The 26,711-nt window shown below is 34.9% G+C and overlaps 1 protein-coding gene across 2 annotated transcripts in view; it reads left to right on the forward strand.

Moving 5' to 3' along the window:
- The window catches only part of SRFBP1 (serum response factor binding protein 1), a 67,008-nt gene extending 44,137 nt beyond the window's left edge, over positions 1–22,871 (forward strand). Inside the window, 5 exon segments of one of the 2 annotated variants that reach the window (NM_001244566.1) lie at positions 9,161–9,242; positions 10,263–10,974; positions 12,396–12,433; positions 16,136–16,682; positions 17,100–17,535. In NM_001244566.1, coding sequence (NP_001231495.1) covers positions 9,161–9,242; positions 10,263–10,974; positions 12,396–12,433; positions 16,136–16,320 — 1,017 coding nt within the window. In that variant the 3' untranslated portion in view covers positions 16,321–16,682; positions 17,100–17,535. 2 annotated transcript variants of the gene reach the window in all.

Below are 26,711 nucleotides of genomic sequence, written 5' to 3' on the forward strand. Positions count from 1 at the left end.
AATTTAGTCACATCTTCAAGTTCCATTTCTAGTTGTAGTTCTCTTTCTATTTCTGCCATATCTGCAGTTACTTCCTTCTCTGAAGTCTTGAACTTCTCGCTCATCCTTGAAAGTTAGAATCATCCTCTTCTAAACTCCTGTTAATGTTGCTGTTTTGACCTCTTCCCATGAATCATGAATGTCCTTAATGGAATGTAAAATGGTAAATACTTTTAGAAGGTTTTCAATTCAGTGTCCCCAGCTCCAGAGGAGGAATTGCTGGCTGTGGCAACTATAGCCTTATGACATGTATTTTTTTTAAAGAAGAAGACTTGAAAGTTGAAATGACTTTGTGATCTGTGGGAACAGCATGAATCATGTACACCTCCATCAGAGCCCTCAGGTGACCAGGTGCATTGTCAGTGAACAGTAATATTTTGAAAAGAATCTTTTTCTCTGAGCAGCAAGTCTTAACAATGGGCTTAAAATATTCAGTTCAGTAAACCATGTTATAAACAGATGTACTGTCTCCAGGCTTTATTGCTCCTTTAGAGATCACAGAGTAAATTTAGCATAATCCTTAAGGGCCCTAGGATTTTTGGAATGGTAAGTGAGCCTTGGCTTTAGCTTCAGTCACCAACTGCATTCACCCCTAACAAGAGAGTCAGCCTGCTCCTTGAAGCTTTGAAATCAGGCATTGACTTCTTTCTAGCTATGAAAGTTCTAGATGGCATTGTCTTCCAATAGAGGGCTGTTTGATCTACATTGAGGATCCATTGTTTAGCCACCTGCATTGTTTATCTTGGCTAAATCTTCTGGATAATATGCTTCAGCACTTTGGTGTTATGGAGACAATTTCTTTGCTTAAATCAGGAACCAGACTCTGCTAGCTTCCTTACCTCTTTTAACCTTCATAGAGCTGAAAATAGTTAGGGCCTTGCTCTGGATCAAGTTTTGACTTAAGGGAATGTTGTGATAGGTTTGATCTTCTATCCAGACCACTCAAGCTTTCTCCATTATCAGCCATAAGGCTGATAATCATTGTGTGTTCACTAGAGTAGCACTTTTAGAACTTTCCCATTGCATTTACAACTTGGCTAACTGTTTGGGGCAAGCGACCTAGCTTTTAGGTGATCTGGGCTTTCAGCATGCCTTCTTCACTAACTTAGTCCTTTCTAGCTTTTGATTTAAAGTGAGAAACCTACAACTCTTCCATTCACTTGAACACTTACAGGTCATTATGGAGTTATTAATTGGCCTAAATAATTTCAGTATTGTTGTGTCTCAGGGAATAGGGAGGACCGTGGAGAGTGACCGAGATGAGAAACATCTCAGTATTCGTGGAACAGTCAGAACAACATCAATTAAGTTTGCTTTCTTATATGAGCATGGTTTTGCGGCACCCCAAAACAATTACAATAGTAACATCAAGATCATTGGTCATAGATAACCATAACAAATATAATAATAATGAGAAAGTTGAAAGATTGTAAGAGTTACCAAAAAGTGATACAGAGACACAAAATGAGAAAATATTGTTGGAAAATTGGTGCCATTGACTTGATAGGACTGGGTTACCACAGACCTTCAATTTATAAAAAATGCTGTATCCTCGAAGTGCAATAAAGCAAAACGCAATAAATAAAAGGTATGCTATAGATGTGTAACATTTTTTATTGGTCTTTTAAGAATGAAAATTTAGACCCTAATATGTATAAAACATATAACTAATGTGTATGTCTTTAATAGTTTTTCTATTTGCACAGTTTTTTCCTCCACTAGAATATTTTTTCTCCTCCCCAAATTATAAGCTACTCAGATTTGCAAATCAGTACCCGACTGTTAGGAACAGATACGAATTAATTAAAAAACAGCAACTCAATAAAAGGAATTTTGAAGGACCATATTACCCAAGAATATAAATATAATTCGTCTAACATGCTTCTATTTACAAGGGTTCCTCTGTAAAAAGGAAAGAGGCTTCAATTTTCAGGCATTTCTGCATTCTCACTGTCCTGCCTACCTCTAACTACATAACTTCAGGCAGGTGATTTACCATCTCTAGCTTTTGTTTTTTCTCATTTCTCTAATAGAGCTTTTCCAGATTAAACATTCTGGTAATGCATTTTAGTCCCACTTTAAAATTTTTATTGCATCAAATATGAAAATGACAGGGTTGTCCTCTCAGTGTTTAGTTTTGTTTTGCCTAAAAAATAAAAAATACCAATTAAATATTTTGTACACCATCACATAATCAGAAAAATATTCATGGTACTTCACTTGTGTTATTTTTTTATTTTTTTTAAATTTTAAACAACTCTTAACACTTGTCCTATATCATTACATCAAGAATAGTTTCTTCCCTAAGATGTTTAGCAGTGATGTTTTATAGCCAACTTTATCAAAATTCCAATTTATGAAAGTTAGAAGCATTAAAAATGTAATGAAATGTTGATAATACAAATACCATTATGGTATAAAGGAGGTGTGACACAACCTTGAAGATAACATTTTTGTTAATAAATTCCAGCTAAATGAATGAGAACTTGAGAGGTTGTTCCTTCTTCCTTTTTTTTTCTTTTATCCTAAAGATGCCAATATATTACCTTTTAATATTTTGGTAAAAGATTCTGGTTTTTTTTCTAGTTTTTTTTTTTGAGATATAAATAGACGTATAACATTCTATAAGTTTAAGGTGTACAAAATGATAACTTGGTGTATGTTTATACTGTGAAATGATTACCATAATAAAGTTAGTTAACTTTTCATCACCTTACATAATTACAGGGTTTTTTTGTGTGTGATAAGGACATTTAAGATTGACTGTCAGCAACTTTCATTTATATAATAAGGTATTTTTAACTGTAGTTAACCATGCTGAGTATTAGATCCCCAGAACTTACTTATTTTATAACTAAAATTTTGTACCTTTGACTAACATCTCCCAAGTCACTTTCAGCCAGTATTCTGCTCTCTGCTTCTATGAGTTTGGCTTTATGTAGATTCCACATATAAGTGATAATTTGCTAGATTTGTCTTTCTCTGTCTGACTTCTTTCAAGCATTACACCTTCCAAATCTATGTATATTGTCACAAATAAAAGGATTTCGTTCTCATGACTGAATAATATTCCTTTATATGTATACTATACTTTCTTTATCCATTTATCCCTCAGCAGACACTTTGGAGGAATTTTAGGAGTTTTGATAGAGATTAGCTTTTGGAAGGAGAGATGTTATAACAACATTAATTCTTCCAGTCCACAAACTTGGAGTATCTTTGCATTTGTTTGTGTCATCTTTAATTTCTTTAATCAAAGTCTTAACAGTTTTCATTGTACAGATCATTTATCTCTGTTTAAACTTATTCTAAAGTATTTGATTTTGACGGTATTGTCAATAGAATTGTTTCCTTTATTTTTTTTCAGACATTTTGTTGTTACTGGTAGAAATGTAACTGCTTTTTGTATGTTGGTTTTGTATCTGGTAATGTCCGTGAATTTTTTTATTATTTCTGATCATTTTCTCTTAGAATCTTTAGGGTTTTCTGTGTATAAGATCACGTCATCTGTATTATTCTTCCTCTACAATTTGGATGCCTTTTATTTCTTTTCCTTACCTAATTGCTCTGGCTAGAACTTCCAGTTCCACATTGAATAAAAGTGGTGAGAGTGGGCACCCTTGTCTTGTTCCTGGCTTTAGAGGAAAAGCTTTCACCTTTTCACTGTTAAAAATGATGTCAGCTATAGGTTTGTTATATATAATCCTTGTTATGCTGATGTATGTTCCTTTTATACCTGATTTGTTGAGAGATCTTATCATGAAAAGATGTTGAATTTTGTCTTTTTCTGCATTGCCATAGAGGATCTTGTGATTTTTGTTCTTCATTCTATTCATATGGTTCATCATGTGTATTGATTTCTGGATATTGAATCATCCTTGCATCCCAGGAGTAAATCCCACTTGATGACATTGTATCATCTTTTTAATGTACTGTTGAATTCAGTTTGCTAGAATTTTATCTAGAATTTTTACATCTATATTTATCAGGGATATAGGCCTGTATTTCCTTTTCCTGTAGTGTCCTTATCTGGCTCTGGTATCAAGGTAATGCTGGCTCACAAAATGAGTTCAGTAATGTTTGCCCCTCCACTTTTTTGAAAAAGCTTGAAAAGGGTTGGCATTAATTAGAAAAGTCTTTTATTTTCAACCACTCTTCTTCTTAAGTTATTTTAAACAGAATATATTCCTACCACAGGAGTAGTGTTAGTCCTAGCCACTGTTAGGGACGTGAACACTGCCTGTAAACTTAGAGCTATTCATAGTTTGCCCAGAGATATAAAATTGTTCTCCTATGTAGAGTGATTACAAGAAGGTAAATGCCCACACTTACTACATTTCCTAAATAAGCCACATTGTCATCACATATTACCTGTCAACCTAAGAAGCATAAAGGATAAGAATATGTTTTTTTATCTTATTTTAAGGTAACTACTATTATCAAGAAAGTACTTTCAACAGCATAATGTAATTTTTATTTGCTGATACCAATGAGTGTTGTTTTTCTTTGAAAACACAAATTGCTAGATTTCTCTGGTGGCTCAGCTGGTTAAGGATATGGCATTGTCACTGCTGTGGCTCTGGTTACTGCCGTGGAACAGGTTGGATCCCTGGCCTGGAAACTTCCACACACCTTGGGCACAGCCAAAAAAAAAACAAAACAAAACAAAAAAACACCAAGTGAACAAAAAAATAAATTGCTTGTAATTACAGAATCTAAAGCTGTGGTGTTCATAGTTCTTCATATTCAATTGTTACATAATTATACCTGATTAATAACTGCTTAATTTTATAGACTGGAATAGCTTGTAGACTCAAGTCTTATGTTCTTTGAACTGACTGGTGTTACCTTTGGATGCATAAGCTATATACTGTATGACTCCAGTTGTGACAACTACAATGTGAATGCCAGCCCTTGGATTTTGCAAGGCAATCACTCTGTTTTAACTGATCTCACTTATTAACTTGGTATTCTCCCCCAAATAAGTCTGCCACAAAGATTGCAACATAAAAGTACAATTAACGGAGAATGACATGTAACAAATGAGAATAGCATCTTCATTTATTAGATTAATACATATGTGTAGGATTTTAAATTTTACTCTACAGCCTTTTTTTTTAAGTATAATTTACTGAAATTGGATCACTAAGTCACAGTTACTCTGAGATATTTTCCAAGGAAAAGAAATAGCATTGCTAATTAAATTAAATGATAAAATGATTGTTATCAAAACAGTATTATTTAGAGTCAACTCTAGATATGCCAATATTACCACTGCTCTTCTGAAACATTTTATAACTAAGTTGGAAAGATACAGCTAGCTCTGGAAAGAAAAAGACCTAGTTCATTAAACCTTTTATAACAAGTTGTCACAGCAGGGATTTGGGAACAGTTGTAAATATGTTTTTGAACAATTATGCATGAATACATTTAGTCAGAATCTATTTCATATTCCCAGAACATCTTATCTAAAATGTGAAATTAACTCATGTGGTGAAAATAGTTACTTGCTAATTTATCTGCTTTACAAATACAGTTGTTCATATCTTTGAAGTAAATTGAATTTTTAGTAGCTACATAGGGGAAATATACTGAAAGAAACTGTTAAAGATAGAACAGTTGCTGTTGGAATGTCTTCTTTTCCCTTGTAACCTGAAGAAGTATTCCTGAGATTTGTATAACATTTGTCAGGACCAGTTGTTTTTATTTTCATTGTTCTTGTTTTTACATATAAATATTCTAAGCTTAGTCCTGAGGATTAAAACCTATTGCCTTTGCCCTGAATACCAAATTGTTTCTACCAAGTCACAGTCTCTTGTGTCACCATTCAGGAAGCAGATTTACTGCGTTTAATGCTATAACATGTTGCCTCAATTTGTCAACAAAAGTCTGTTATAGCAGTATTTTTGTTTTAAATTCATCTTTTAAACATCATGAGCCTGTTAACAAATTTTTTTTCTGTTTTCCTAAGTTTTTATTTACCCCTACCAAGGATTCTACTTACATGTAATGTGGAGCAGCATCACACTCTTTCTCTAAAGGACCATATTATAAATAGTTTAGGCTTTGTAGGCCATATAGTTTTTGTCACAACTGCTCAACATTGCCAGTGTGATATGGTCAGCTACCAGTAGTTACATGATGAATAGGTTTGGTTGTGTTCCCATAAAACTTTGTTTTAAAAACTAACAGCAGGTGAGAAGCTGGCCCATGGGCCATTTTGCCAGCTACTAGTTTTGAGAATCAAGTATTTTTACAAGATATTTTTGTGAAAATGCCTGTTCTTTATTGGTCCTTTCCCTCTTGCAAGTTCAGTTGATTCTTATGGAATTAATACCCACAGCAGTATGTTTATATTAATGCATTTTAAGCATGAGCCATTGACTTTGTGCTGTAGCTTATAAGGACTTATGTTTCCTTCCTTCTTTAGTCTTTGTGTCATATAAGTACCCTTCTATCTTCCGAATATACTTGGCTCAATTTTAGACTAAATAAACATTTAATGTTTATATTATTTTGCCTCTGAGTCATATAGATTATTACTTTTCATTTTCTGCATAATATTTCTACCTCCAATATTTTGAAATCTTATGTTTATTTGTTAGTTTTCTCTGTACTTTCTATGTAACAATAAATTCCTCATCGGTTATTAAAATCTCCTCTCAAGATATTTAATGTCTAACTGTAAACCTAAATCTCCCGTCACCATCCCGGGCATTCCTTTTGCTTAGATCTCCTGTTTCTTATATCCCATGCCTTCTTCATTCTTTGTTTTCTTCCTCATTTTTGTGGGTATGGTAGCATCTAGAGAGAAAGTTTCAAAGAATGTAAACTTTTTAAAAGTTTGTGTGTCTGAAAATATTTTTATACTTCTCTAGTTGGAAGTCATTTTCCTTCATAGTTATTGTCTCTTGACCTCCAATTCTGATTCTTGAATTTCATGTATGTATTCTTTTTTTTCTGAAAGCTCGTAGACACCAGTTTTCCAATGGGATATTATTTTCATGTATTGTGTTGAGCCTTTTCATTGAGGTTTCTGCATTAATAGCTTTTAATATGCTTTATACAAAACTCTAGCAAGCATGTTTGGCCCATACCTTTAGCAGCCTAGCTTGTCACTAAATAAGTCAGGATACCTGCAGTAGGAATTCTTCCCAGATTCTCTCATATTTCTCCTAATTAAATAAAATGAATTTGAAGTTCTGTATTGCTTAAGGAAACCCAGCAAAGAGTTGAAGAAGCAGAGGACTGACCTAATGTTATACTTAAGGAATGGTCTCCAAATAGACTATATTTCTTAGAGAAGATTGAATAGAGACAATCTCTAAGAATCAGAATCAGGGTGTATTAGTTTCCCTAAGGCTGCTGTAACAAAGTTCCACAAACTAGACGGTGTATAACAACAGAAATCTGCAAAGACCTTATTTCCAAATAGTGTCACATTCTCATTTTCTAGTTGGATTTAAAATTTGGGGAGGATACTGTTTGACCTAGGGAGGAAGGGTTTTTCTGGCACAGAATTTGCACCATGTCTAATTTAAAAAGAGTGACATTACCTAGGTAAGTCCTCCAAACAGAATAAATTTGAAACTGCCATCATCTTGCTTTTACCTATATGTGTGTATTACTGGGAGGAGAGAAATGCCTTATTGGGTTGGTAACAACAGAGGATAAATTTAAAGGTGTCTAAAGCTGGTAACTCTACTTTCACACACTGGTGAAATTTTCACTTGGTTCATGAAATATTTATTGAATACCAGCTATTACCAGTTCTAGGCACTGGGGCTACAGCAATGTGGAAGACAAAGCCACAGTTTAATAGCTATGTAAATATCTGCATTGGCAAGAGTATTAGGTGATATGAGGTAAATAGTAATGGAAAATGTGCTAGTTCAGGTAACATTTGGGCACAGACCTGAATAAGAGATGATCAGCCTGTTTGTGTTTGTGTGTAGACTATTCCTAGTAAAGACAAACTTGCAAAGTAGTATCCTAAGCATCAGATGTCAGTGAAGCTTTAAAAAGAAGAGATAGGGGAATAGCATGATCTGGATACATTTTAAAAGCTTCCTGTGACTGCTGTATGGAAAATTGGCAATGGTGGAACAAGATACAGTGAAGAATGACCGGGTGTGAGCTTATTACATTGAACCAGATGAGAGGTATTGGTGATTTAGTCAAGGATAGTAAGTAGAAATGATGATAAGTGACTGGTTATGGATATATTTTGCAGATGATACCACAGGATTTGCTGAAGGATTTACTGTGAGATGTGAAGGAAGGAGAAATGTGGTAGGCACTGAGTAACCAGAAAAATTAAAATTATATACAATAAGATGGGAAAGACTATAGTAGAAATAGGTTTAAGAAGAAAATCACAGAATTATCTTTTAACATGTCAAGTAGGTGATTGGATATAAGAATCTGGAGCTCAAGTTAGAGCTAGAGGTAGAAATAAGGAAACTTTCAGCATACAGATATTTAAAGCAATTTGTCTGAATTATGAATTTATAAATGTATAAATACTATATATATTGTGCATATGTGTGTGTGTGTGTGTATTCCCATTCAATCACCATCGGGTATCTATAGTGTTGACTATAAGCCAGGCACTAGTAGTAGTATTAGTAATACCACTGGTAGTGGTATTAGTCATTCAAAACAACAAAATTAAAATATATAGCATTTGATAATTTCTAGTAAATGCACTTCAAGAATTACAGTAGTGATAAATTGTATCACCCAGCTTAGTATTGTGTTACTTCTTTCATATTAATTTGGTCTTCTTAACTAGATCTTTCAAACTCCTTGAATGCAGGAGATATATTACATTTTTTTACTATCACACATGATGCCTACCATAATTCTGGAAAGATACTAAGTACCCAGAGAATATTTATTAATTGATTGTATGATTAATTTAACTCTTGAAGAGCAGTAGTATTTTTGTCAGTGTGCTATCTTTAGCAGGAAATATACAGGTGAGTTATCTAATTAGAATATTAACAAGTTCCTATTCCCTAACTTTTAACTTTTAAAAATCATAATGACTTGTATTTCATTCACTTCTTAGTAGTATTACATAGTTTTTATTCCATGTGTTTATTATTTTAATTTTCAGCCTGATTCTACCGCAACTGAAAGAGCAATTGCCAGACTAGCAGTTCATCCTCTTCTGAAGAAAAAAATTGATGTGCTAAAAGGTATGAATTAAATGCCTTTTAAGCCATTTATATTACGTGATTTAAATAACGGCCATTCATTTATTTTTTTTTAATGGTCCTTTTTTCCTTTTGAGGACTTTTTATATTATAAATGTCTCTTTCAGGTATTTTTGAATGGGGGAAGAGTCCTGAAAATATGAAAGATATGTGATGTCTGAATTTTATATATATATTTTTTGTTTGTTTGTTTTTATCTTTTTTTTTCTAGGGCCGCAGTCACGGCATATGGAGGTTCCCAGGCTAGGGATCTAATCGGAGCTGTAGCTGCCAGCCTACACCAGAGCCACAGCAACATAGGATCCAAGCCATGTCTGTGACCTGCACCACAGCTCATGGCAACGCCAGATCCTTAACCCACTGAGCAGGGCCAGGGAATGAACCCTCAACCTGATGGTTCCTAGTCAGATTCGTTAACCACTGAGCCATGATGGGAACTCCTGAATTTTCTATTTTTAAAAAAATTCTTAATTTCCTAAATTCCTAATACATATATTTATAATATTAAATATAATTGATTTTCTAAATATTGATGTAATACTATTATTTGTGATGTTGCCACTTAATCACATAATTTTAATTTGTTTATATATTATAAAATTATTGAAAACAAATGCTTCTGTTACAGATTAGAAGATATTTATTTTTATGTCTAAAAACACAATTTATAATACTCTACAATTGTATTAATACATTATTACTGGAGAAATTAAAGTTGCTATTTGATTTGATTTGTTTATCTTCAATGAAGTAACACCTATGCCTGAACGGATGATTTTCTTTTTAGTTTTAGAGATTTAAAATGGATAACAGCATTTCTTATGTGTTTGGTTTTTTTAAAAGTCAATAGATTTCTTTGTGAGTTCATACCCATTATATATATGTAATAGAAATTCTAATCATTCTTGTGTTTCCACATAATTTAAAAAATGCTGTACTGAAACAGTGGTTTTTATTATTTGTTTCAATGCTGAAACAAGTCATATGCTGTTTCTCTTGCAGCTGCTGTCAAAGCCTTTAAAGATGCAAGACAAAATGTTGTTGAAGTTAAGTCATCAAAGAATGCTTCAGAAGAAAATCATTCCAAGGACACTTTGTGTTCAAATGATGATGCCAGTAAGTTACAGCATGAAGGAACTATTATTAGTGAGCGAGAAGAGAAAGAAGCCAAAATATTGGCAAAGAAACCAATAAATAATTCAAAAGAAAAAATAGCCAAGATGGAACATGGATCCAGAGCAGTGGACATTCCAAATTCTCTGTCAAAGCCTTCTGAGAAGGTTTCTACAGTTCCCTCTGAACCCCAGAAGACATCTGCTGACCCCAAAGTGAAAACATTAAGTCAAACCAAAAAGAAGAAAGAGTCCGGTAGCTCACCTGGTAGTAACAGTGATGGAGAAGAATTACATGAAGAAGAGAAGGAGTATTTTGATGATAGCACAGAAGAAAGGTTTTACAAGCAGTCTTCCATGTCTGAGGATAGTGATAGTGGTGACGACTTCTTCATTGGGAAGGTCAAACGGACACGAAAGAAGGAAAGCCATTGTCATTTTTCAGTCAAGGAACAAAACCATCGCAAAAAATTGAAACCTGATGAAGATGTGCTTGAAACCCATCAGGATATAAGAAATAATAAAAGCAAGCCACATACAGAAGCAAGGAAGTTTGAATCAGTGTTTTTCCATTCTTTATCTGAATCTAAAAGCTCTGAAAGGTAAGAGTTTTATCCTGATATAATTATTAGTTCTTAGTTTTTTGAAAGATATGAAATATTTACATCCTTTCATTGAGGTACTATCTCTTATACACATTTCTGGTTTATGCAATACATCCTATGTTTATTAGACTTGGCCCTCTCCAACTTTATATTGGGATAATATATAGAGGTATACATATGATAATGCCGTATTTTTCCAACCTCATCTGAAAATGAGGTGATATAAGAGTTCCCACTGTGTCACGGCAGATTAAGGATCCAGCATTTTCTCTGCAGCAGTGCAGTTTAGATCCCTGTGTGGCACAGTGGATTAAGGATCTGGCATTGCCACAGCTATGGTGTAGGCTGCAGCTCTGGCTCACATTCAGCCCCTGGCCTGGGAACTTCCATATGCCACAAAGGTGATATAGACAAATAATTATCTAACTAATTTAATTCCTTTGATTATCAAAGCTTTGAAACTTTGAGTTACCTTTATAAAGACTTTTGAAAATGTCTCACATATATCTCACTATTTAAACATGTCTTTCTAAAAAGAATACAGGGTTTTTTTTTTTTTTTCCTCTTGCTGATCCAGGGCATTATTGTAAACATCAATCGTTTTATTATCTATTCCTATTTTAGTACATAAGGCTGCTTGCCCTAACACACTTTCTCCAGACTGCTTTATATTTGGTGATACCGTCATCTTTATCCCTTCTGTTAGTCACTGCTTTTCACAGTTGTTTTGTTATAAATCATTAAGTGTAATTTCATTTTGCAGTCCCAATCTGGTCAGGGATATCTTCACATTTCAGAATGAAAATCATGGTTTGCTATTTTCAGTAAACTGTTTTTCTATAATTTTATGCATCAGGGATAATTTTTAATAGAACAGAAAAATGTGATGTTAAAATTTTTCAAAGAAGTAGGACTATGGAAAAGACATACAAACTATCTTTGGAGCCTTGAAAATCATTGTTATATTCCTCATTATCTCCCAACTCTGCCTCAAAAAGCTACAATTCTTTCTTCACTTGAAAATTACGTAGCACTCTCTCTTCCCTCTCCTATAAAATGTTAATCTTAGTTTTTGTTATGTATGACTCATTCTCCCATGAGATTTTTGAAATTCTTTGCCTAGGTAGTCCTCAGGGTTATAAGGTAACCAAGACAGGATATTTATCACCAGAAGTCCCTGTAAAAGTGGTGAAAGGAAAATTCCTACATGTTTGTGTAGTAATATCGGGGTCTGACAAACATTTGATATAGCTAAAACTTGGAGTTTTCATAATATTTTTATTGGTTTCTGGGGGGGTAAAAGAATATGATAGTTTTTTTTTAAATGAGTTTTATCAACATTGTTTTTATGTTATCTTCTTAAAGTCAGAGGATTTATTTATCTCTTAAATATGCTAATAGTGTTTTTCTTCTTTTAGAAGTTACAGAGAACAAGTTCCAAAAAGCAAAACCTCAGGTATGTGTTAATGGCTGCCTGACTTCCATATACAGTTGAACAGCGCTTTGCCAAAGTGGAAGGATGAAATATTCTGGTTGCTTAATAGCCTTAATGTAATATGTACCCACAGAAATTGAAATAGAGCAACTTATAATTATCAGTATAATTTTTTACTTTAATTCCCCCCCCTCCATGTCCTGCCAGTGATAAAGATACAGACAAAGTTATCAGGAAATATCAGGTCTGTTTAATTTATCTTGAGATAAATCAACATATTCTTTAAAGTATTTTATAAGTTCCATCTTAGTCAACACCATGCCATTAAATATTCAGTAATAAGTATGTTACTTTCAGGGTTAAGAGTAAAAACAAAGTATTTTCAGATTAATTCATAACAAATCAAAGTTAATATATTTGGGTTGGCTGATTTCTATGTATAATCCCAAACTCTCACTGATTTAAAATAATAAAAATTGGAGCTCCCTTCGTGGCTCTGCAGTTAACAAACCCGACTAGGATTCATGAGGATGCGGCTTTGATCCCTGGCGTCTCTCAGTGGGTTAAAGATCTGGCATTGCTGTGAGTGTGGTATAGCTTGTAGAGGTGCCTCAGATCCCCTGTTGCTGTGGGTGTGATGTAGGCTAGCACCTGTAGTTCCGATTCTACCCCTAGCCTAGTGTGGTATAGCTTGTAGAGGTGGCTCAGATCCCCTGTTGCTGTGGGTGTGATGTAGGCTGGCACCTGTAGTTCCGATTCTACCCCTAGCCTGGAAACTTCCATGTGCCACACATGCAGCCCTAAAAAGCAATAAAATAAATTAAAATAATAAAAATGTACTTCTCACTCACATTACAATCTATCGTTGATCAGCACAGGGTCTTTGTTTCACATAGGCATTCAAGGATCAGGTTGCTTCCATTTTTTGACTCCCTCCTTCTGTTCCGCAGTAATCTTCATTTGGCCAACAGAAAGAAATAGAATACATGGAGAATTTTATAAAAGGTTTTCATGGTCCAGGCCTGAAAGTGTCAGGAATCAGTTCTGCTCACTCATTTAATTACCCAGAATTCAGTGACATGACCCCTTCTAGCCACAAGGGAACTAAGAAATGCAGCCTAAGCTACGTGGCTAGGTGCAAAAAGAAAAAGGAATTTCTTGAATACCTGTATGCCACTGACCATCCTTTCAATCACCAGATGCTGATTTCTTGTTTCCTCTACACTTAGAGCATGCTATGTGTTCCCAAATGAGCTAACCCAAAGTCCTGTCCAGTCACTGTATCCAGTTTAAAGCTGAGAATCACTGAGTGATGATGCATTGTTTCCCATCACATCTCATGGATGTGACTGCCCCAAATTTGGTGACCTGTGCACTAAAAAAACAAACTGCCTGCCTCCAACTCAGACCAAATATTTTGTGGTAGAGCGGGGACAAGATAACCACAATACAGACCCTCAATCAGTTTTGGGAAACGTGTCTACTACCTGAGCAAAAATTGTGAACAATTTCTGAAGACCTTTCTTAGCCACTTTTCTCCATAGTCTCTGACTGTGTTCTTGGGAGGGTCTTTGTTCTGTAGCCACATAGGAAGTGGACATTTAGTATGATCTTCTTTGCAACAAGTGATTAGTAAAAGTAGATGATCCTGAAGATGGTTTAGAGACTTAACAGTCAGATTTTTTTCCCAGCCCAGGCCTGTGATCTTTCACAATTCAGTTCCCTCAAAAACTTACTGGGATTTCTGACCACTTTGCTTCCCATCAGTCCCTCAGTGAGCTAGTCACCACACCGAAAATTCTTTCCTAGAATGATTTTTCAAACTTGCCTGATTTATGTCTGTATGCCTGTGGGGGGTTTTTTGGTTTGTTTGTTTGTTTGTTTGTTTGTTTTTTACACCTCCCCCTTTCCCACCCCACCCCCATCATTCAGTGTCTGTTGCCTTGAGACTCTCAGGTTTGGTTGAAAAGACCTACTATACTTTTATCTCTGCTCCAGGGCTAAATCTCTAGGGACCTTTACTGCTTAAAGTCTTTGTCAGTCTTATCTCTTACAATTTGGAGTCCAAAGGCTTTTCTAAACCTTACCCAAGTATCTGGACCCTCTCTTTCATTTCTGCCTGTGAGCTGGCCAATTCTTTCCTCAACTCTTCTCTTTTTTTGTAGTTCATTGCCGAAGAGCCATCAGTACACTGATCTTTCCAGCCACTTACCCTGGTGCTATACCTCCATCAGCTTGTAGACTTACTTCCCAACTTTTCACTGACACCAGTTTTACCTTTTCATTAACGTATAGGATACTCACCTTTCACCCTCAGATATTCATTTCTCTACTACTTGCCACCGAACTTCAAAGCCCATGCCAAATTTTTATGTTATTTTCATGACTTATTAAAATACTAGCTTTGGCAAATACATGGCCTTATATTCACAAATACAGGATAACTGTAAACTTAAGACACTCCCACATTTTCCCCATTAGGATACCCAAATAAAACTTTTTTTGTTATTGTTGTTCTTACCTAGCTTATAAATTTATAATATTTAATTTATCCATTTATTTACACATGCAAATATACTTTACTTAATTATGTAAAATATGTATCAGTTTAGAAATAGTGCCTTATTCAAATCTCAGTTTACATGAAGCAATTTCATTTAACGTTTAAATTTTTCATTCTTCATCACTAGAGCCACTCTTTGAGCATTATAACATAGATTTCTAGACCACATGTGGTATGTACAAGATACAGGACAGTTTGAATCTGTGTGCAGTGATGTTTTGGAAATGTTATCCCAAACTGTTTTGCAAATGTGTATCCCAAAGTGTTATCCCAAAATGTTTGTATAACATTATGGCATTTGCTTTTTAAGATCTTTAAAAGGCTTCTGACAATGATGGCAAACTTACAATGGAGAAGTTATACACCTCTAGCTAGGACTGATGAAAAAATCTGTAAGGAATTTTTAGCCACTCTTTCTTCTTTCTGATTACTTAAATATGCATTGATTCAGTCTTTTCAGGCAAGTATGTCTCCCAGTACTTTGTTCAAAATAATATAATTGAAGTTTTTTATAATATAAGAGGTTGTAAGGACTAGAATACAAGTTGCCACCCTCATATCTGATGGATAAATTTATGGTTAAAAAAGAACTTTGTCTTAAATTGGAGTCGATACAGCAGTTTACCTTTCAGTCACAGCTTTTTGCTCAATAACAGAAGGGAGTGGAATTAATTATCAGCCTTTAAACATCTTGCCCATGAACATTTTTGGATTCAATATTTTAGTTAAAACATGTGAGTTTTCTGGCTGCATTGCTCTTCACACAGATAATCATAAGTTAATGAACTATATTCCTTTAAAAATACTAGATGCCCCTCTGCCTTTTGTAAAAAAAAAAAAAAATTGCCTTATATGTTGTGTGACTGTGTTTCCTTTAATGTCAGTGTAAATAAAACAGCACAGCATATACTAGGAGGCATGCAATAAATATCTGCTAACAAAGATTAAAAAGTATGTGTCATAAAATTGACTGTTCATGTGTATATTTTAACTTCAAACTGTTTCCTGTAGCACTTAGATTTTTATACTGTAGGGTATTCATTTAAGTAAAACTGAATTTCTTCCTTAAATGCTGATTTGAAGAGATAAAATGTATTTATTTATCTTCTATGCTATTTATCTATAGACTTAATTTTCATTAATTTCATTTCCTCCTCCAGGTTCTCAGCAAATTGAACCACAGATCAAGAATCAGCTTAATAAGAGTGCACAAAGAGGATTTGAAAATACAAAACAGAAATCACAGCTGCCTCTTCATCCTTCATGGGAAGCAAGCCGGAGGCGAAAAGAACAGCAATCCAAAATTGCTGTGTTTCAGGGGAAAAAAATTACCTTTGATGATTGATTAGTACTATTTTTTTATGAACTTTTCTATCTGAAAATTGTTTTTCCTTTTTCTTTTTTAACCAGCTCTTTATTTAAATTTGTATGTGAATAGATCTCTTTGAATGGGTTATAGAGATAAGTTTGTCTTTTTCTTTTAAGGTGTTCAAGTTAAGTTTAAGTTACACAAATCAGTGCATACTTAAATTAATTTTAAGTATATCCAGACAGTTCCCTCTATAAAAGAATTTTGAGCTTATAGCTATCTCAGATTTTCTCATTTGTGCTTATCATTAAGTATGTTTCACTGGTTTAGCTCTGTTTTTTATATTTTGAAAATAAATGTTGAGATATATTTAAAATAATTGAAAATATGAGGAAATTGTAGCTATTTAAAATAGATCACTTTTGCTGAAAGTTATTCTCATTAGCAAAACGTAATAACTTTTATTATAGATACACATAATAATTTGTGTATTAATTTTTATTAATAGTTTTAATAATTTGTGATTTTTAATTTTTTTTTTTTTTTTTGGCTACACCCATGGCATGTGGAAGTTCCCAGGCCAAGAACTGAACCCACACCACAGCAGCGACCCATAACACTGCAGTTGACAACACCAGATCCTTAACCCCCTGCACCACAAGAGAACTCCCAATTTTTAAATTTTTGATGGTTTCCCAGGAAAGTTTCTGAATTGTGTTTCTACTTACTTGGGCAACGTTAACATTTAAATGTACCAACATAACCAAAAATTGGTTTTGTATTTTATTGCATATAAATATTTCTACCAAATCAAGAATTAGTAACATCTAGTTACTTGGCCATGTGTTCTTATAGAAACATTTTTTGAGGAATCATAGATTGGAACTTATAAGAATAAATTCTGAAGGAGATTTGCTTGAAGGAGTATGTGCACTGATAGCTAAGCAGAGGTTATGATAATTCACTGAAGGAGGCACTTTTAGCACTTATATTTAAAAGGAAACAGAGGCGTTCCCGTCGTGGCACAGTGATTAACAAATCCAACTAGGAACCATGAGGTTGCGGGTTCGATCCCTGGCCTCACCCAGTGGGTTAAGGATCCAGCGTTACCATGAGCTGTGGTGTAGGTTGCAGATGTGGCTCGGATCCCGTGTTGCTGTGGCTGTGGCGTGGGCCGGCTGCGATTGGACCCCTAGCCTGGGAACTTCCATATGCCACAGGAGCAGCCCAAGAAATGGCAAAAAAAAAAAAGACAAAATTAAAAAAAAAATAAAAGGAAACAAAATTTTACAAATCCCCTCAAATGTTTCACTTTTTTGCTACTCTGGGAGACATTAAAAGTTCTTGGTTGACTAAATAACACTAACTAGTGCTTTTGTGCTCTTAATGGAAGAAAAAGCCTTATGGTTAGCAGGAATCAAGAAGCTCTGAAAAGTCATTTTTATCTTTTTCAGGAGCTTAAGAACTTGGATAACTAGGGCAGTAGAATTCAAGAGAATATGCAGAAAGAAAATTGTATTTGTTGTGTTGGATGCTGTTTATTTTTATTAATTTTTTTATCGTTATTTCCCCAATACAGTTTTTTTTCTACTGTACAGCATCGTGACCCAGTTACATTTTTTTTTCTCCTTTTTTCTTTTAAATTGTTATGTAATTCCGGTTTGTCACATTGAAATTAATTTCAAATGAAATTTTAATCATGAAAATTATTAGAGGAAAAGTTTAAAAATAATGTCTCTGTCCCTACTCCCATAGCCAGTCTGCAAAGTTGAGAGCTTTGTCCTCCAGACTACCAGGTCTGCTCAAGACTTCTAACCCCAACTTCAAGCAGTTAGGTTCAACTACAGAGTTTAATGAAAGAGCCCACACAAGACCACTGTCACTTCTGACACCAACTGCAGGTTTGGAGGTTATGGGGGAGGGTTCCCGAAATACCCTCAAGTTCAGAAATTCACTCGAAAACCTCCAGAACTCACTGAAATGTGTTATATTTCCAGTTATAGTTTATTACAAGGAAATGATACAAATTGTGATGGACCTAAGGGAGATGCGTAGGGCAAAGTCTGTGAGGGTTCAGAATGCAAAGTTTTTATTGTCGTCAGGTTGCGTTACCATCCTGGCATCCATCTGCAAGGAGTGTTGCCAGTCCGAGAAGCTCACTCGAGCTTTGGCTTCCAGAATTTTTATTGTAACTTCATTATGTAGGCAAGATGATTTGATTGCCCACATTATTGTTGCAGTTGGACTGATAATATATAACCCAAAGCCCCCATCCTAAATCACATGGTAGGTCTTTTTTAGTGAGCCCAGTTTGCTGCCCTAAGCAGACACTCCTACCAGTTATGACATAGAGTACCTCCATGAAAGTGACGGTAAAAGCAATTTCTCTCTTTAAGCAAGGCCGAATTCTTTACTACACAATATCCTTCAACAAGATCCCCCCAATATTAACATTTTACTGCATTTACTTTATCCCTGACTCTCATGTTCCCCTCTCCTCTACACCTTCTGTTCCTTTCCCCCCCCTTTCTCTTCTTCCTTTTTTTTCTCCTTCCTTCCTTTGTCTCTCTCCTCACTCTCTTCCCCTCATCCTTTTCCTTTTCTCCTCCCCCTTTATATTTTTGTCTTTAAAAACAAGCTAATTCTTTAGTCTTTTGTATTACCATAATCCAGTTATCAGACATTCAGATTTTGCTACTTGCCCCTGTGTCTTTCTACAGCAACAGAAAATACAGCATCATGCCTTAACATATAATTGTCACCATACATTCTCTTTGATTGGAAACAATACTTCAGTCTGTCTTCGGATTTTTCAAAAGTGTAGATCACTTTATTTTACATTGTACCTTTATTTGGGTTTGTCTAATGTTCAAACTATTGAATAAACTCAAGTTATGCACTTTTAGCAGGAATATTACAGAAGGAATGTTGTATTTGCCATAGTACCTCATATCAGGAGTTCTGTGATGGTGTGGTATGACTACCCATTACTGGTAGTGTTGACTTTGCTTACTTATTTCAAGTGGTATCTATAAGGTTTCTCCACTGCAAAGTTGCTTGTTTTCTTTGTAATCAATAATTATCTTGCAGATATTTTGAGACTATGTATATTTCTTTCCTGAAACTTTCATGCACTAGTTTAATATTCATCCATAATTCTTACCTGAAACAATTATTGCTATAATAGTTGTAAATGGTGATTTTTTTTTTCTAAATTTCATCTTCTTTCTACATTTATTAGATGGCTTTTTGAAGTAAAGAAGAGTTTTCCATTCCCCCCTATTTATTGAGTTTTTAAATGCGTTTCATGGATACCTCTTTTATTCTACTTTTCTATTTTTATTGGGTATTTTTTATTACCTCATTTTATCTATTATTTGCTTATAAGGTTTATAGTATTCATCTTAAATTTATCACAGCCTAACCTCAAGTAGCATTTATACCACTTTACATATGGTCTAAATACCTTACTATAGTACACTTCAATTTTCTTCCCTCCAGCCTTTGTACTATTGTTCATATGCATTTTGCTTCTATATATAATGCTGTAATACATCATTATTGATTCTGCTGTAATATTTCATTTGTATTAGTCTTTGTATCGTGTCCATGTTTTTCTCTACTTCCTGGAACATACGGAACATTCATAGCTGTTTTAATGATCTTATCTGAACATTCATAGCTATTTTAATGATCTTATCTCACCTTGGGGAAGTTTTTACCCACAAAGTATATTTGACAGTGTCTGGAGATAGTTTTGAGTGTCACCAATGGGGAGAAAGGTTCTGCATCTAGTAGATATAGGCTAGAGATGCTGCTAAATATTTCACCGCATATGCAACAAAGAATGATCAGGCCCCGAATTTCAACAAAGCTAAGGTTGAGAAACCTTGGTTTAGGGCTCATTTGGTGTCACTACTGATTTATTACCATTCTAAGAGTTGTACCTAATGCTTTGTCTATTAGGAAATTTTTCTGTTGTGTCTGGGGAGAACACAAATTATGTACCTGGACCTATGTAAACTCCTAGAATAGTTCTGCTCCTTTCTAGTGCCTTTTTTTCCCTTGGCCTTGGTTGATTTTATTCACATGGTACAAATCAGTCTAATACCATTGACTTGAGGGGACCATTGTGTAGATCTCCTGAGCACTTTCTCCTTTTCTGTGCGTCTCCTTCCTTTCCAGTATTTTGCCTTACAAATTACAGTCACCATAACTTATCTAACTTTGAACACTTTTGCCTCAGTCAGGCCATTGGGCTATTTGGGAGTTTCTTCCCCCCACACTATAGTTTGGAAACTCTTCAAACTCTTGTAGCACTCAACTCATTTGTGTTTTCTTTCATGTATTAATGTCCTCTACTGCTTTTTGTCCATTCTATGAAACCCTTGTTTCATGTATCTTGTCCTGTTTTATAGTTGTTTAATATAGAAGAACAAAGCTAGTCCCTGTTATAATGGTGGGACATAGAAATTCATTATTTATTTTGATGCTCAGATTGTCCTTAACTGGGTTCATGGGAGCCCCCTCAAGCTGTCTTCTGTGTCCTTTTGGCATGTTAAGTTCACTAACCAACCTTTAATGTATATTTAGAGTTCTTTTTTCTTTAGCCTGAGGCCATATGGTCTCAAAACTAAGTTTGCATATTACCTGGGGTAATGTCAGCAGAAATGGCTAAGAACATCCAGGAATTCTTTTTCTCCATTAAAAACAAAGAGAAAATGGTCCCTATTGTCAGAATCAGTGTTTTCAGAACTATGGATTTAACCCAAAGCTTTCAGCAATCCAGAGAATATTATTCATTAAAAATGGCTGGGTCTTGATAAGAACAGTTATATGTGTGACATTTTAACTTGCCCAATTCTCATCTCCCACTCCAAAGTCCATGGTGTCTTGAAAGTCAGCAGCTTATAATTACGATGAAAACCAGCAGCTTGGCAGTCGCTAAAAGGGCCATAACAGGATTGGAGCTTATTTGAATAAGACACACTGCCTGAAACTTAGCATTTTTTCACAAGTTTGGTAGTTCACTGGAAGACCCTACTATCAATTCTATCTTTATCTAACTTAACTAAGTGCTTACCCAGTGTAAAAAAGCCTTTTTCCTGAGATCACATTTTGAAATCAGTTAGAGGCAATTCTTTCAACATCTCAGCTGCCTGAGGCAGTGAGTGATAGGTGGGGAAAAGAAGAAGTTAATCAAACAGCTTAAAAGAAAATCTGGAAAATTCAGATTTCTTGACATGAAGGAAGTCACATGCACGTTCAAGAAAGTGCTGAAAAGACTGTAAACCTTCACTTCTGGCTGACTGTGGAGGCAAAGCAGGAAATGAAGGCTAAGGTGGAATTGTCTACTTCCTGGCCAAGTGTCGAAGATGTACCCCAGGACACATTTGGATTCTCTCAGGAAAACTAAAGAAGTATTGATTCCAGGCATTGAGGAAATCTTTGACCAGTTATTCGTTTTCCACTAAGCTAATGAATCAGAGACTTTAGTGGCTGTACACAACAAAGAATACGGATTCACAAAAATAGTTCAAAGAATTCGCTATGAACAACAGTAAGCCCTGGGGAGAAGGGAATACCTGATTTATGGAGTTGTGACATTATTTAAAATGCTCAGAATGTTTTAAGACTTACGCAGAAATAAAGTATGGCCCATATACAGAGTGGAAAAAAGCAGTCAGTGGAAATTGTCCCAAGAAGAGAGAGATTTTGGATATATTTGACAAGGACATTAAATAGCTATTTTAAATGTGTTTAAAGAACTGAAGGAAATCATATCTTAGAAAAAACAAGATTCTGTGTGAGAATGATGTCTCACCAAATAGAGACATCAATAATGAATAGAAATGGTGAAGAAACAAAACATTGAAGAATTGAGAAGTACATTACTAAAACAAAAACTTCAATAGCACATGTGAGCAGATATAAGAAAAATTGGGTGAACCTAATGGTTGGTCAGTTAAGATTATCCAGTTAGAGGAACAGAGAAAAATAAATAATGAAAATTAATAGACCTCCAAGACTTGTATGATACCATCAAATGTACTAACACAGGCTTAATGGGAATTGCAAATGATGACACATTCTAATTGTAGCTGTACACCTCAAGGGAAATGAAAACTTGTTAAAAAAAAAAAAAAACTTGGATATGAATCTTCATAGTAGCTAAAAAGGGGAAAGAACCCAAATATCCATCAATTGATGACCTGTTAAATAAAAGTATGTACATGTGATAGATTTATTATTCAGTCATAAAAAGGAATGAGGTATTGATATCTACTGCGACATGGATGAACTTTGTAAACATTGTGTTAAGAAGCCAAAAACAAAATAGAGTTCCATTTATATGAAATGTCTATAATAGGTGAATCCATTGAGATCAATAGTAGATTAGTGATTGCTAGGAGCTGGGAGAGGGATGTATAGTAAATGACTGCTAATGAGTGTGACATTTAGGATTGAATGTGTCTGGAATTGTGTTGGTTATACAACTTTGTGAATACAAAAATACCCACTGAATTGTATATAAGGGTGAATATTATTGTATCTCAATTTAAAAAAAAAAACGATAATAGTAAAAAGTTACCTGGGTTAGTGCTTTATTCTCCTTCTACTTTCTTCCATGTAAAATAGTACTTCATTTGAAATGCATTTCACTTCATATGTTTCCATGGTATTTTAAGGATTTTTTTTTTCTCCGTCCTGTTTTTATTTATTTTTTTCTTAATGTATGTGAAACTTTTTGTTCTGTAAATTAGAGCTGCACAAAACAGTATACTCAGAGAAGTGGCAATTCCTCCCTTCTAGTCATTTCTTTTCTTCCCCCCTTCCCCCCAATCCCACCTAGCCATCTCATTAGTCCTTGGTGTATTCTTCCTGTATTTCTATTTGCACAGATTAACAAATGTGTTTATTTTTTTACTTTCCCTTCTTTCTTATGTAAAAATTGGTTTTCCTAGATGCTTTAATGAATTTTGCTTTCTTCATTTAAAAACATATTTTTGTAAATCACTGCAAATCTGTTTGTAGAAATCTTCCTCATTTAAAATTTTTTTTAAAAAATGAACAAAACAAGCAAACACAGATGCAGAGGACAAACCAGTGGTTACCAGAAAGGAGAGGGTTAGGGGAGGGGGCAAGATAGATGAAGGGGATTAGAGTTACAAACTACTGTATATAAATATAAGTTTGTAATGTACAGCACAGGGAATATAGCCAATGTTTTATAATGGTTTATATGGAGTATAATCTATTAAAAAATCTATGTTGGGAGTTCCCGTCGTGGCGCAGTGGTTAATGAATCCGACTAAGAACCATGAGGTTGCGGGTTCCATCCCTGCCCTTGCTCAGTGGGTTAACGATCCGGCGTTGTCCTGAACTGTGGTGTAGGTTGCAGTTGCGGCTCGGATCCCACGTTGCTGTGGCTCTGGCGTAGGCTGGCAGCTACAGTTCCGATTGGACCCCTAGCCTGGGAACCTCCATGTGCCACAGGAGCGGCCCAAGAAATGGCAAAAAAAAAAAAAAAAAAAAAAAAAAAAAAAAAAACTACGTTGTACACTTGAAACTAATATAGTATTGCAAGTCAACCATGCTTCAATTTAAAAAAAAAAAAAAAAAGTGTGAGAGAAGCTGTACCCAGTGTTGCTGGCTTTGAGGAGAGATAAAAAGGACCATGAGCCAAGGAATGCAGGTGGCCTCTAGAAGCCTTCAGTTTACATCCAGTGAGAAAATGGGGATCTCAGGCCTACCACTTGAAGAAACTGAATTCTTCCAACAACCTGAAATGAACCACAAAAATGATCCTCACCAAGAGCCTCCAGAGAGGAACACGGCCCTGCTGACACCCTGATTTTAATGCAGTGACCCCAGTGTCAGACTTTCAACCTCCAGAACTATTAGATAATAAATTTTTGTAGTTTAAGCCGTTGCAAAATATAAATAAATAAAAATCAGCACAGCAACTCATTGGGTCAATGTATTCAAATCAACCTCTTATCTGTGTATGAGTTTGTAGGGATTATTTCTCTATTTTGAGTTACAATGTTTCAAACAAAATATGAGCCAACTGTGTGTGTTTTTATGTTGGAGGTAAGCCTTTGCAGTAACTTTTAGAGGTAACAGTCTTAAGTCAGAAGGTAAATGCGTATGTAGTTTTGTTAAAAATTGCCAGATTTTGGAGTTCCTGGTGGCTCCAGCATTATCACTGCTGTGGCTGAGGTCACTGCTGTGCCAAATGTTTGATCCATTTCTGCATGCCATAAGCACAGGGGAAAAAAAAACAAAAACAAAAAATGCAATTTTTTTTTCCAATGGGGGTTGTACCAATTTTATTTACACCAACAGCACATGCTAGAGACTTCTTTTCCCACAACCTCTCCAATAAGCATATGGTGTTTTGTATTTTTAATTTGCCAGTTGCATAGGTGAGAAACGATACTTTGGTGTACATTTTTCTCATTACACACATAGTTGAGGACTTTTTAAAATTTTTGAGGATTATTTTGTATCAGCTTTTGTGAATTTTGTTTTTGTCTTGCCCATTTTACCATTGGAGAAAAGTTGGTTTGTGTTTTTGTCTTTTCCCCCTAACTTTTAAGAATTATTTATGTTTTAGAAATACTAGATCCTTTATTATGTGTATTGCAAATATTTTCCCCGTTTTATTAGCTGTCTTTTTAAAGTTATTTATATTTCCATCATGTTTGCCTCCCATTGTATGTAATCAGATGTACAGGTTTCTTTTTATTTCCTATAATTTCATTTTTACATATAGCTTTGGAATCATAGTTAGAAAATCTTACCCTAATATTTGCTTTCTACTTTATCTAATATCAGTTTTGCTGTCTCATTTTCTTTGTGTTTCCATTTGCGTGGAATACCTTTGACTATCCTTTCATTTTTTTGCCTTTCTGAATCATCCTGTTTCAGGTGTGTCTCTTGAATAGACATTTAGTTGGGTCTTTAATTGCCAGGTTGAAAATCTTTCCACTTGATAAGCAAATTAAATCCTTTCACATTTGTTGATAATATTATTGTGATTGCTTTCAATTCTTTCATATTATCTTATTCTGTAATTACATTATACTTGCTATGGTCCTCTTCACAGTGTTTGCTGTGTTTCCTTTTTTTTATTTATTTTTTTTTTTTTTTTTTTGTCTTTTTGCTATTTCTTTGGGCCGCTCCTGCGGCATATGGAGGTTCCCAGGCTAGGGGTCCAATCGGAACTGTAGCCGCCGGCCTACGCCAGAGCCACAGCAACGTGGGATCCGAGCCGCGTCTGCAACCTACACCACAGTTCAGGACAACGCCGGATCATTAACCCACTGAGCAAGGGCAGGGACCGAACCCGCAACCTCATGGTTCCTAGTCGGATTCGTTAACCACTGCACCATGACGGGAACTCCTCCTTTTTTAAAAAAAAATAATAAATACAGTATTTAGGAAGGTTAATATTTCTGTTCTATCAGTTATCTTTATGCTTATACCTTTCTTTTTTTAATACCATTAGTCATTTTTTTATTCACAATCTGTATTGTCCATTTTTTTATAACATCCTTTTTGTTCCACTTATTACCTTAATCATAGCCAGTGAGTTTATTCTACCTTTCTCCTTCCATCTACATTCTCTTCCCATTTTTAGTTGCATTGTTTTTACTTCATAGGAACATACCACACATAACACAGAGCATTATTATATAACATACTGTGCCACCTGAGTTTTGGTCCTAGATTTGCAATTGATCGTGTTAAAGCTAAATCCCTAAAGTTTTCCTAGTCAACTTTTGTTTGGATCAAGTTCATTTTCTCATAGATTGTTCAGAAAAGGAGTCATGGAAAGAATGCTTTGAGCTCTTGTTTAAAAAATTTTACGTGGTTTTCAAACTTAAAACATTGTGACTTTCTCAGTGATCCTGTGGCATCATCCCCTCTTCCTTGTGGTAGCTAAACTTCTCATTGCATCAACAGTGAATCTTGCCTCTTCCCAAGTTAGGAGATGTAGGTGCAGGGTAGCTTCTTGACGCTTCCCTGGGATATAGAAGTTTTGTTTGTTTTTCTTTTACCCTTCCCCAAGGTACAGTGAGTCTTTTTACCTGTGTCCTAGTTAACAGTGTTTTATGACCTTTCTGTGGCTTGAGGCTTTTTTCTCAGTAAAGAAGATCCTGGTAGGTGTTTGTGTCCTGTAGCAATAACTTCTCTCTCAGGCCTTTACCATCAAGGCAAATTTTATCTTTGCTCTGCCCTCCATCTTTCTCTTGAGTGCCCAGAGCAGGCCCATGGAAAACTCCCATACCTATGAGAGTTCTTGACATCCCTTAATTCTACTGTATTTTCCTCTAGTACTTTTATAGGTTTATGTTCACCTTTAGATCTTAACCTCTCTGGAATTTACCTTCTGTATTTTGGAAGAAATTGGCAAACTG

Source organism: Sus scrofa, chromosome 2 (genome assembly GCF_000003025.6).
Source record: "Sus scrofa isolate TJ Tabasco breed Duroc chromosome 2, Sscrofa11.1, whole genome shotgun sequence".
NCBI lineage: Eukaryota > Metazoa > Chordata > Mammalia > Artiodactyla > Suidae > Sus > Sus scrofa.